Source organism: the organism of the source record quoted next, unplaced genomic scaffold (genome assembly GCF_019419815.1).
Source record: "Pyrus x bretschneideri cultivar Hongxiangsu unplaced genomic scaffold, Pyrus_bretschneideri_v1 Contig265, whole genome shotgun sequence".
NCBI classification, from domain to species: domain Eukaryota; kingdom Viridiplantae; phylum Streptophyta; class Magnoliopsida; order Rosales; family Rosaceae; genus Pyrus; species Pyrus x bretschneideri.
This window is the reverse complement of record NW_025999574.1, coordinates 813,709-825,196: the sequence shown is the minus strand read 5'-3', so window position 1 is coordinate 825,196 and position 11,488 is coordinate 813,709. Positions and strand designations below refer to the sequence as shown.

The window sequence follows — 11,488 nt, the reverse complement described above, 5'->3', positions numbered from 1 at the left end:
TGCTACCATTACTCTTTAATTTTATGCTGAAGTCTATCCTATAAAAGTACTTAAATTGGATCAAGGATCGATTTTTAAGTTTTGTCATAAACCAAATTGGTTACTTCCAATTATGTGGATTCATATTCTGCTGTTTCTATTTTATTACACTCAAGTTAGTCAAATCTAATTATATTTAAGGAAGAGGTTTAGGGTTATAAGTGAGAGGTTTTTTGTTTGATAATTTACATGAAGAACTACTGAACTCAATCACTTGCTACCATTACTCTTTAATTTTATGTTGAAGTCTATCCTATAAAAGTACTTAAATTAGATTAGGGATCGATTTTTAAGTTTTGTCGTAAACCAAATTGGTTACTTCCAATAATGTGGATTCATACTCTGCTGTTTCTGTTTTATTACACTCAAATTAGTCAAATCTAATTATATTTAAGTAACATTATTTGCTAGACTCAAAACAAGCATGTTACTTATGGCCCCATTACTTATAACTCAAGGTTTAACTCTCGGGTTTCCACCACAACTCCCAAAAAGTTCTAAAACCTGAACCCAAACAACATCTAAATCCCTAGTATTCGTTTGACAAAGAACTCCATTATGGTGGATTATTTTTATTTTGGGGGTTGGAGGAGGGGAGTTAACATCTGGAGTTGATTCTTTAATATGAGGGAGTTGATTTTTATACACCATTCTCTATTTCGTGGCCATTATTAAACTTATTAAACAAAACAACATATATGTTACATTATGCTATGTAGAAGAAGAAAAAGACTGTGTTCATCATGTATTTCATAGCTCGTTTAAAAGTGTTTTTGAAATGACTAAAAAAGAGTTATTGGTAAAAATATTTTTGAAACCAATCCTTAATAAAAATGCCAAGTAAATTCTGAAAAAACACTTAAAGTGTGATTTAGAATCTAAAAACATTTTTTCTAAAAATGCTTAGTCATTTACAAATCACTTTCAAACAAACCCTTCATGCAACAGTGTACTTTGACGAATTTTGAATCACAGTGACAAGTATTCCTCATGCTTCAGAACATACTACATATTTTTTGGGTGTATTAGTGGTGGCTTCACCGGCTTACATGCTACATCTATTTTTAATAAAACATATTTTTTGGGTGTATTAGTGGTGGCTTCACCGGCTTACATGCTACATCTATTTTTAATAAAACAATATATATACTAAGTGGCGAATGAGTAAATTAGTATCAAACTTCTTGTCTACAAATTTGAACTTAAGATCTTTTATTTATAAATAAAGAAAATTACCACTATGCCATAATCTAAAATACATATTAGGGCTTGTTTGAAAGTGCTTTTTGGCAGAAACACTAAATATGAGCTCGTTTGGATGTGCTTTTAAAATGACTGAAAACACTTTCGGTGAAAATGTTTTTTGAACCAAACCTTATTAAAAATGCAAGTTAATTATGGAAAAGTACTTAAAGTGCTTCCTGGAAGAACTACATAACTGGTATTTCTTGCAGAAAGCACTTTAAGTGCTTTTGAAACCAAAAACATTTTCTCTAAAAGCACTTTCAGTCATTTTAAAAGCACATATAAACGAGCTCTATGTGTTTTTTGCAAGAAGTACTTAGATTGCTTTTTTAAAAGCACTTAGATTTTAAAAACACATCCAAACAAGCTCTACTACACTCGTTTTTACCTGAAAATGGTTCCAAATTAGCTCATTCTTGGGCTAGTCGACCCAGGTCCCAGACCTAACAAATTTTCCAAGTTTAATGTAAGCCCTTTGTCCAACTTCTGTTGGACCGAACCTGATAGTCACTGGCCTCGTACACAAGGCCCAACGTAACCCCAACTGAATTGTGCCCTAAATCTAACGGATGACAATCCATGTTATCATTTTATCATTTTGACAAGTTAATCGTAGCCGTGGGTTCCACTTTAAAAGCACTGTAAGACATTATTAGCATAGCTAGGGTTCGCTCAGTCAGTCTCACCGAAGAAAATCCATTGCTGGTTGCGCCTCTTGCTTCTTACAATTTCCCTCTCTTCCTCTCGCTTCGCAGGTAGCATCGTTCAATTTCTCTGAAAATTTTAGGTCTTTCATATAATTCATGGAAATTTTTTGTCTTCTTTAATTTGTAGTTCTACCAATGCCCATAATTCATGGAAATTTGAATCGAAAGTTTAATTTTGGATCGATAAAATGAAATCGCTTTATGATTTTTGTATTTTGTAATATAGGACTGTTAGATTTATAGGGTTTTCATAGAATTTCCGTTTGTATTTGTTGTGATTTTAATTTGTACTTGTTGCCCTGATCACTGTGGACATGTTTGATACTACCAACTTCCTCTGTTGGCGAAACCGAATTGCTTCCCATGAGAACATTGTGAGTAATCAAGGCTGGGGTCTCAAAAGGGCTCTGGTTTTGCCAAAACCCTAATTGGGGTTTTGGAAAGAAATACCGAGGAGCCCGAGAATTGGCACCATTTTTGTGCCATAGGCCTTTGGTTGTTGGGAGCATTTGGTGTCGCCGATTGGAGAATGTGGTTGTATTCTACCTTGTTTTCGGTTTACGGGCGTCTCGTTTGAGATTTCAATTGTTTTCGTACGTTTTGGTGATTCCAGTTTATTTTCAATTGATTTTACAGTTTTAGGATCTTTTACAACTAATTTTTGGACCTTGAAGTTGTAACAGTGCAATGGTTTCTTGCCAGCAATTTTTTTTATATTTAATTTTATTTTAATTTTCATACATTTTGGAGATTCAATTTATATCAAATGGTTTTATTTGGAAGGATTTAATTTTTTATTTTTTTTTACAGTTTTAAGATCTTTTGTTATCAATTTTTGGATTTTTTGATAGTAATACCACAATGATTAGTTTTTGGCGTTTGGTAAAATCATTTTTTTAGTTTAATTTTATGTCGATGCTGTATTGTTTTTCTTTATCAATGTGTGAAAATAATTTGTTTCATTATTTTACCTGACCGTGTTATTATTGTTTGAGATACATGATTGAATTTATTTGAGTAATTGTAAGAAAATCTGAGGTTTTGGAGCTTTGTAGACCTAGTTTGAGAAGGAAGCATGTCTCATCGTAAGTTTGAACACCCAAGACATGGCTCTTTGGGGTTTCTTCCAAGGAAAAGAGCAGCCCGCCACAGAGGAAAAGGTTTATTCTTTGTTTTCAGTTTTAACGTGCTATTTAGTAGTCTGTGTTTCTTTGAAAGTTGCAATTCAATGATATATTGACTCATGTTTGGTTGAACTTGCTCCTGATTTTTTTTCCAACGAAATGCACTGGCTTTTTATCTCATGTGTGCGTTACTATTGTGAAGGAGCATTATAAGTTGCATGTGACTTGTGGACCTGTATTTTAGCCATTGGTTCAGTTATATAGGAATGAGAATGCTTAGTTGGTACAGATGTGCGTGTTTCATCTCATTTTATATCATATCTAATATTTCTCATACAAGTTGTTGGTTTCTCAGTGTATATCCACGATGGAATGCTATATGTATATTTTATCCACTTAGTTTGTAGCAGCAACATTTGTATTTATATCTTAAGACTATTTTTTTCTGTTACTGTTCTTTATGAAACTGTTTAATCTAACTTTAGGGTTGTTTTCTCATTGGAAAATCTGGCTTACATGATTTTGTTTATGCAGTGAAGGCCTTTCCTAAAGATGATCCAACAAAAACTCCCAGATTGACTGCTTTCCTGGGATACAAAGCTGGAATGACCCATATTGTGAGAGATGTTGAAAAACCCGGGTCAAGTGAGTTGGTCTATTGTTTTGGCTTGTTTTTTAGGAAACTCTTTACTTTGAGGAAAACTTTGTGATAAAAAAATTAATAGAAATATAAGATAAAAATTAGGAGAATTACATTGATGACATTTTTCAGCAAAATTTTGTATTTGCATTGTAAATTCTATAGAATACTATGATGTTTTGTATGTACCAGAACAATGCTTGTGCTGATTTTCTTGATGTTTTCTTGAATTAAGGTTTACGCGGTTTTTATTGATCAGTGTTCTGAAGTTTTTGAAGTAGAAAGTTACGAGGGATCTATTTTCTATTATTCTATGTTAGTTCCCATTTCTATTGAATTGTAGTATCCTGTTATTGACTTGTCTTAAAAGAGTGTTGTAACCTGTTCTTCCGATTACGTAAGTGTAGTAGTATTGCTTTGTGGCTTGTTCTTTGTGCTTGGTCTAATTATATATTATCTGTACCCGTATTATGTTCTGAAATTAATATTTCCCTGCAGAGCTACACAAGAAAGAAACATGTGAAGCAGTTACAGTTATTGAAACACCACCAATGGTGGTGGTTGGTGTTGTTGGTTATGTGAAGACACCCCGTGGTCTTCGTTCCTTGGACACAGTTTGGGCCCAGCATCTGAGTGAGGAGGTGAAGAGGAGATTCTACAAGAACTGGTGCAAGTCAAAAAAGAAAGCATTCAGCAAGTACTCAAAAAAGTATGAGAGCGAAGATCGGAAAAAAGACATCCAGGCTCAGTTGGAGAAAATGAAGAAATATTGCACTGTGATTCGTGTTTTAGCCCACACCCAGGTAAATGATTTTGGTTTGTTTTCTGAACAGAAAAAAAGTATGTGATTACTGGAGTGTTAAGTAAAACAGTTACCCTGTTTGCTGCCATTCCGATGTTCTATTGCTGAACTTTTATATAGAATTTAATCTTTTTTTGGCTTATCTTTTGCAGATTAGGAAAATGAAGGGATTGAAGCAGAAGAAAGCCCATCTGATGGAGATTCAAGTGAATGGTGGGGACATTGCAAAGAAGGTTGACTATGCTTATAGCATGTTTGAGAAGCAGGTTCCTGTTGATGCTGTTTTCCAGAAAGATGAGATGATTGACATTATTGGGGTTACTAAGGGGAAGGGTTATGAGGGTGTGGTGACTCGATGGGGCGTCACCCGTCTTCCACGTAAGACCCATCGTGGTCTACGTAAAGTAGCCTGTATTGGTGCCTGGCATCCAGCTAGGGTGTCGTTTACTGTTGCCAGGGCTGGGCAGAATGGTTACCATCATCGTACTGAGATGAACAAGAAGATTTACAAGCTCGGAAAGGCTGATCAAGAGTCGCACTCTGCAATGACTGAGTTTGACAGGTTGGTGCCTCTTCCTTTGTTTTCTTCTTCGTTTGACTTCACTGGGATCGAATTTGCATCATTGGTTTACTTGGCTTAAACTTGAACTTTTACTGATGATATTAAAATGTTTTTATGTTCAGGACTGAGAAGGATATTACCCCGATGGGAGGCTTCCCACACTACGGTGAAGTGAAACAGGATTACCTTCTAATGAAAGGCTGCTGCGTGGGTCCTAAAAAGCGCGTTGTTACTTTGAGGCAGACGCTTCTGAAGCAAACATCCAGGGTTGCTCTGGAGGATATTAAGCTCAAGTTCATTGATACATCGTCCAAATTTGGCCACGGTCGCTTCCAGACTACCCAAGAGAAGGCGAGGTACTACGGGCGGCTCAAGGCTTAATCTGGCAATCGTGATCGATCCACAGTAATCCCCATTTTCTTTCATTTATTACTAGTGATTCAGACATTTTTATGTTTCTGGTTTGGATTGCAAGTTTTGCCTGCTTCCAGTTTTGTGGTGACAGTTTATTGGATTCTCTCGTTGTTTTCCCGTTTAATTAATCCCGGGAAGTGATCGTTTGGCTGTTTCTATCGCGTTAGCTCGTGATTCCTTCTATTCCTGTTCAAGCTTATTGCACAAGAAGATTTGAAGGGCGATTTCGATGAGAGTGTTTTGGATTAATTCTTATTAGTAATAATGCAGAAGAATTTTTGAAAAAATACTTAATTTGTTTCTGCGAAAAGCACTTTTAACAATAGGGCTTTTACTACTTCCAAACGAGTAAATACTTTGGACGATTTTTTGTGCTTATCCACCCAGACACCGCTCTATTGTTAATGATATTAATCTCATGATTCGAATTGGTAAATTTTCAAGTTCTTCAGATGCATCATGCGCTAATAGAAAATTGTTAAAATCGATTAGCCATTTGATTATTATTGTGAAAGGGACCCGTACATTTGTATAAAGTTTTGGGTTTTAATAAAAGGGCTTTTAACAAAAGGGCTTTTAATACTTCCAGACGAGTAAATACTTTTGGCGATTTTTTTTGCTTATCCACCCAGACACCGCTCCATTGTTAATTATATTAATCTCTTGATCCGAATTGGTAAATTTTCAAGTTCTTCAAATACGTTAATAGAAAATTGTTAAAATCGATTTAGCCATGATTATTATTGTGAAAGGGACCCACACGTTTGTAGAAAGTTTTGGGTTGATGTTTTATCACAGCCCACATACGTATTTGTTGACCCGGAAAAAAAATAAATAAATAAAAAAGGAAACTTTAAATAAAAGTTTTCGGTATTGTATATTTTAACGAAAAATTATATTTTCATATTAAAAAATCAATAATGTTACTATTTACTTTACCTTTTATTTTGTTCTTATAGTTAAAATTCAAAATTTTCAAATTATTTTCATTAATTTTTCTAATAAAAAAGGCAAAATATAGCATGTGAAATGGTAAAAACTGGTAGTACATATTTGTCCTTGAGGGGTGCCAAAACCAAATCCAAAACAAAGACAGCAGTCAGAGTCAGACGGTGAGACCATGTTGAACAATGAGAATGGCGTCGTTGTCGGAGGTCACGAAGGAGAGAGATAATATTAGTGTGGTTAGAAGTAGGTCGCTAATCCGAATTAAGTATTTATCTTTTGATTGTGTACTATATAGTGTTTTCACCTGATGGCAAGCCTTAAATAAAAAGAAAATATTTGCTAATAAGAGATTAAGTGAAAATGTCCTCTTTTTGAAGTGTCGAGAACATAAGATATTGAGTTACAGTCTAAATTCATTATTTGACAACAGTTATTGGCATAAGATACATGTGCTCTGAAAACTTTAGTAATGTTGTTGTTGTTGTTGTTGTTTTTTTTTTTTTTTTTTTTAATTTGAATTTAAGGTGTAAAAATATTAAAAATATGAAAGAGTAATGTTGCGGTTGTTGTTTTTGTTTTTATTTTTTATTTTTTTTAAATTTAAGGTGTAAAAATATTAAAAATATGAAAGAGTACTAGTTTAGATAGGCTTTCACATCAGTCTCAGACATGGTGATGGCCTTGTTGACAAAAGGCTTGTACTCAATGGCCAAGGCTGCCCCTCTCTTCCTCATTTTTCTCAGCAATTTATTATTATTATTATTTTAAATTTATTATTAAAAAGAAGCCGAATGAATACGAAATTATTATAATAATTTAGAAAAGGAAAGAGTTCTGAATTTGGCATATTTAGAAATCCAACACTCTATCTATTAAGATATTAGACCATATGCTTGATTTGTTTTTTAAAAAATTCCCCCTTTTTGTGTAAATCGGCTTGTGAAATGTCTAAAAAATAAGAAAACCGCATGCGAAAATCACTCTTCTTTAGTTTTTGTATCTTACTCGTGTCTAATCAGAATTCAAGATTTTGATAATAAATTCTATGGTCCAATGAAATATTATATTTTTATTCTTAAGACCACGCTACAAGGCTCTGCTTTGTGAGTCAACATGGTCCTTTACTTTAAAACTTTGCTTTGAGTTTTGGTGGGTTTTTCGTTGTAAAGAATTCAGGTAATTGGCTCTAGTGATTCTGACAAAAGTCTCAAAAGGGCATCTTTTATTTATAAAAATATGTCTATGAAGAACAATTTGATGTGGTCTACATGTCACCTCCTCCTTTTTGTAGCTTTGGTTTTTTATGCATGCTAATTGCTTTTGCTACCCCTATTGCCCCATTTTCTTTCTTCTCTTGAATCATTCCTTTCTCGTTGGAATAAAATCCACAACAAATTTCCATGTTCGGAATTTAGAGATTGAGATATCTGAACCGTTTTAGAGAAAGAAGATTTGAATTATACAAGTTTTTTAATTTTTATGAAATGGAATATTAAAATTAACTATTTTTAAAATTAAAATTAAGTGACTAGAATTTCTCGATCTATACATTTTGAATGATCCGAAGTAGATTTCAATACTTCCTCAACTGCTGGTACAGCACAGCTATGATTGATTCTATATCTCTCTCTCTCTCTCTCTCTCTAGATTTCCCACCTTAATTTTTTCATTTAAATTTAAATTTTTTGGTATTTTCATATTAAAATTTATTACACACCTTGCACCTGCAGCAGCCTTTAGTTCGTTTTAATAATCTTTAGCAGCTTTTTCTTTCTTATGTCTTTATTTTTTTGCTCTTTCTTTTTATTTAGTGGGTAATTATTGGAGATTATGTGAGATATTGTTCACCTTTCCATGATTACACTCCAATGCTAATGTTGGATTTGAAATCTTTGTGACGTTTAACCCAAAAGTTTAAAATTAGGTTCCACAAATTGAGTAGTTTCCCAACTCTATTTTTTTTCCTTTCTAGATTATAATTATAAACTTGGAAGATATGGAGTAGTTGAAATTAACGAAAGATTTGACGCAAAACATAGCGTAGTTGTGTTCTATAATTCTTATAGTCGACCATACTTAATGGAATAAAGGTTAATTGTTGTTTTTATAGTTATAAACTTGGAATGATCATGTTTGTGCATGTTGGTTAAGCACTTGATGCATATAATCTTTTACTCATTGGTAATTTATGTAAAGAAAATGTAGTAAATTATGCCAAGAATGGCTAAGAAATCATAACTTAGTGCTAATTTCCACCAAAGGGCAGATGGATTCATGTGGGTTAATGAGTAGGTTTAGAAATGCAAATTGTGACCTAAGTGAACTTTTTTAGAACAGTGTTTGACTCCTTACGTTAAAAAGTCATTGTTTTTTCCCTTACAATCATTCAGTCTCTTTTTCATCGTCATCTAAAAATCATCTTTAGAAAATTCATTTGATTTAGAGACTATTTAGTCATCCATAAGAATCAAACAAATTGATTTAGAGATTTATTTACATAATCGTCGATTTGTTTAACACATATGACTAGCTAAACAGAATTCAAAATGAATGATTTTTTTTCTTCTAGAGATGATCTTTAGATGATAAAGAGAATAAATGGTTTCGATTATGACGATTGTACGATGAAACGATATCACATAATCATTCAAGAATGAACGACTTCTCACATGTAAGAAGCCAAGTATTTTTTTTTTGTATGCTAATGATATTCTAGTCTAAATTAAGCTACGAGGAAAAGAAATTAAACTTGGTGCAATGGTAATATAGCTAACTTGGTTGTGTCCATATTTCATTACCCTAATTAAATGAAGTTTAGCACTTAAAAAAAGTCGTCAACTTTTAAAAAGCACCAAAGGGAGCGTTGTTTTTGGCTAGACAGACAGGGAGGCCCATTCTTTTGATTTCTTTAAGTTTGCTTCTTCAGACAAGGTATAGTATCCATTAAGCTAGGCATCAAAGATCATGAAGAAAAACATGAAAAGATGTACTACCAATTGCCAAAGGCAAAGGGATTATCATATAACTTTGTCTTTACATTTTCTGTGGCATTGGAGGATATTATAAAGCTATATAGCAGGGTGAGAGCTGTTTTCTTCTAAATAATACAATCAGAAGTGTGTGTGTGGGTAACTTGTTCTTCTGTGGCAGCTAGTTAAGCTATCGGATCGGAGACGATGATCACGGTTGCTGCTGTATCTGTGGAGCAGAAACAATGGATTTACTGCTTCTAAGACCAGGTTAGTCGTTAAACATCTAGATTTTATGTCATTGCACTGCTGATTATGTTCCTAATATTGTCCGAAAAATCTTTACTCTTTCGGTTGATTCCATTGGAACTTTTAGGTCTGTTGAAAATGTTGTTGAAGTGATTTTTTATACAAGCAGGATTCATTAATTCAGTCCATTTAACTTAATTCAGTGATTATGTTGTTTTGTGCATTTTCTGTAACGTGATTAGTTAAATGAATTAGAGTACTTGACCAAAAACCCAATGCTGCAACCTGAAAATGCATAAATGTTGCCCCCAATTTCAATGCAGTAAGCTGTTTCTTTTGCTGCAGACTTGGGCGTATCCAAGTTGGCTTGAGCAATTCGCTCCCCCCTCTGCTTGCAACTCCAAATTCCTCACGCCGTAATTTTAGATAAATTTAGTATAGATTATCGCTCCAAGTACTTGTTTGGTTTTGAATTTTCAACAGAAGAAATCCTTTATGTCTCCTGTATTATGCAACTTAAATTGAGTGGCAGATACATTTAAGTTGCTGATTATGGAATTTGTTTCCATTTTTCTGGTTTTTGTTTATCATGTTGATTTCAGCAGAGTATTGGTTTTCATGTGTTCCTTTTCAGCTTGAGGTTGAAGTGTTCAAAATGTATGTGCAAATACAAACATACAGATGAAGAAATATTAGCTGCAATAAGCATACATTCGATTACTCTCGTTAATTAGTTCGTAGCTTATCCACACCAAATACCCGAAATCAGCTGCTTTGTAGAGGGGAGAGGAAGGCAAAAGCCTAGTGACTGGAGACTATGAACGAGACTGGTTCTGAAAGACCAAAGCCATGGAACATATACTACACAAGTTCAGACCCTTCTTCTTCTCAATCAGGAATTGATCGACAGGTGCAATGGAAAGGCTCCGGGACATCGAGCATGAGTGCCATTTCTTACGGTTTTGTAGCCACGGCTATCTTGATTTCCATGTTTCTTATCATGGCTATCTTTGAACATTTATTTAAGCCAAGTCCTAATTCCTTTTCCACGCCTCAAGCTCTCACTCATCATGCTTCTCCCGAGTCCGGACATTTTGACAAGCATGGAAGAATTATTCCACAAACAGTAAGTTTGTTTCTACTTGGTATATATTGTTCTCGAAAGAAGGCGATTACATGTACTTGTTTGAGCTAGCCGATCATAATTTGTTCATCGATGTCACAGGTTTCAACATCATATGCGCCAGATTTCTCAGTAGTGATGCCGGGAGAGCAGTGTCCGACCTATATTGCACAACCAGCTCCTCTGCCGAGCTGCTCCAGGGAAGGGATTTATTGGCCTTCCCATGAACATAATAAATTTGTACTTCCTCGTTAGGATGATTGTAGATGATACTTTCACTGCGGCGTTATGTTATAACTACCGAGAGAGGCTGTTTGTATATCAATTTCCTGCCTGCGAATAACCTATTGTCCATTGACAGGGATTTTACCGCTATCAAAAGTAGAGATAAAAGCACTTGAAAATACTTGCAAGAGTACAAGGTAGTAGTTGTAGTATAAACGGCTCAAGCATGATTGTTTTCCACAAGGATTGATGAATAATTTGTGTTTAAAACCAACTCTTAATTAATTATTTAAAACAAAGTTTGGAAAATATAAATTTTGAGATTTAAAATAATAAAAACGAATTTAAATTAAAAACAATTAAATACATCAACTATAAACCAATTTAAAGAAAATCAATTTGTAAAAGTCCTAGGTTCAGCTGTCACCTTAACAATCCTAT

At 34.0% G+C, this 11,488-nt stretch overlaps 2 protein-coding genes across 6 annotated transcripts; both read left to right on the top strand.

Moving 5' to 3' along the window:
• The first annotated feature begins 1,923 nt into the window (after positions 1-1,923).
• Positions 1,924-5,699, top strand: LOC103944986 (60S ribosomal protein L3-2). Of its 4 annotated transcripts, none has more exons than XM_009355486.3 (6): positions 1,924-2,039; positions 3,047-3,151; positions 3,650-3,760; positions 4,254-4,558; positions 4,710-5,119; positions 5,242-5,699. In XM_009355486.3, exons 2-6 carry the CDS (start codon positions 3,067-3,069, stop codon positions 5,498-5,500), a joined length of 1,170 nt encoding a protein of 389 aa, XP_009353761.2. In that variant the 5' UTR covers positions 1,924-2,039; positions 3,047-3,066; the 3' UTR covers positions 5,501-5,699. The 4 variants fall into 4 exon arrangements, with proteins under 4 accessions (XP_009353761.2, XP_048443355.1, XP_048443354.1 ...); XM_048587398.1 differs by having other exon boundaries at positions 1,937-2,039; positions 3,020-3,151; XM_048587397.1 differs by having other exon boundaries at positions 1,945-2,039; positions 3,039-3,151.
• Positions 5,700-9,419: 3,720 nt separating this feature from the next.
• LOC103944987 lies at positions 9,420-11,221 on the top strand. Of its 2 annotated transcripts, XM_048587396.1 has the most exons (3): positions 9,420-9,720; positions 10,469-10,825; positions 10,925-11,221. In XM_048587396.1, exons 2-3 carry the CDS (start codon positions 10,517-10,519, stop codon positions 11,075-11,077), a joined length of 462 nt encoding a protein of 153 aa, XP_048443353.1. In that variant the 5' UTR covers positions 9,420-9,720; positions 10,469-10,516; the 3' UTR covers positions 11,078-11,221. The 2 variants fall into 2 exon arrangements, 1 of the variants encoding a protein (XP_048443353.1); XR_007259582.1 differs by lacking the exon at positions 10,925-11,221 and having other exon boundaries at positions 10,334-10,517.
• The last annotated feature ends 267 nt before the right edge of the window (positions 11,222-11,488 follow it).

What these genes read in the sequence shown, in the direction of transcription:
- LOC103944986 (XM_009355486.3), top strand. Translation starts at nt 3,067, where the DNA reads ATGTCTCATCGTAAGTTTGAACACCCAAGACATGGCTCTTTGGGGTTT. An exon ending in AGCCCGCCACAGAGGAAAAG is followed by an intron (nt 3,152 to 3,649) that starts GTTTATTCTTTG and finishes TTGTTTATGCAG; the next exon opens with TGAAGGCCTTTCCTAAAGAT. An exon ending in GCAATGACTGAGTTTGACAG is followed by an intron (nt 5,120 to 5,241) that starts GTTGGTGCCTCT and finishes TTTTATGTTCAG; the next exon opens with GACTGAGAAGGATATTACCC.
- LOC103944987 (XM_048587396.1), top strand. Translation starts at nt 10,517, where the DNA reads ATGAACGAGACTGGTTCTGAAAGACCAAAGCCATGGAACATATACTAC. An exon ending in GAAGAATTATTCCACAAACA is followed by an intron (nt 10,826 to 10,924) that starts GTAAGTTTGTTT and finishes TCGATGTCACAG; the next exon opens with GTTTCAACATCATATGCGCC.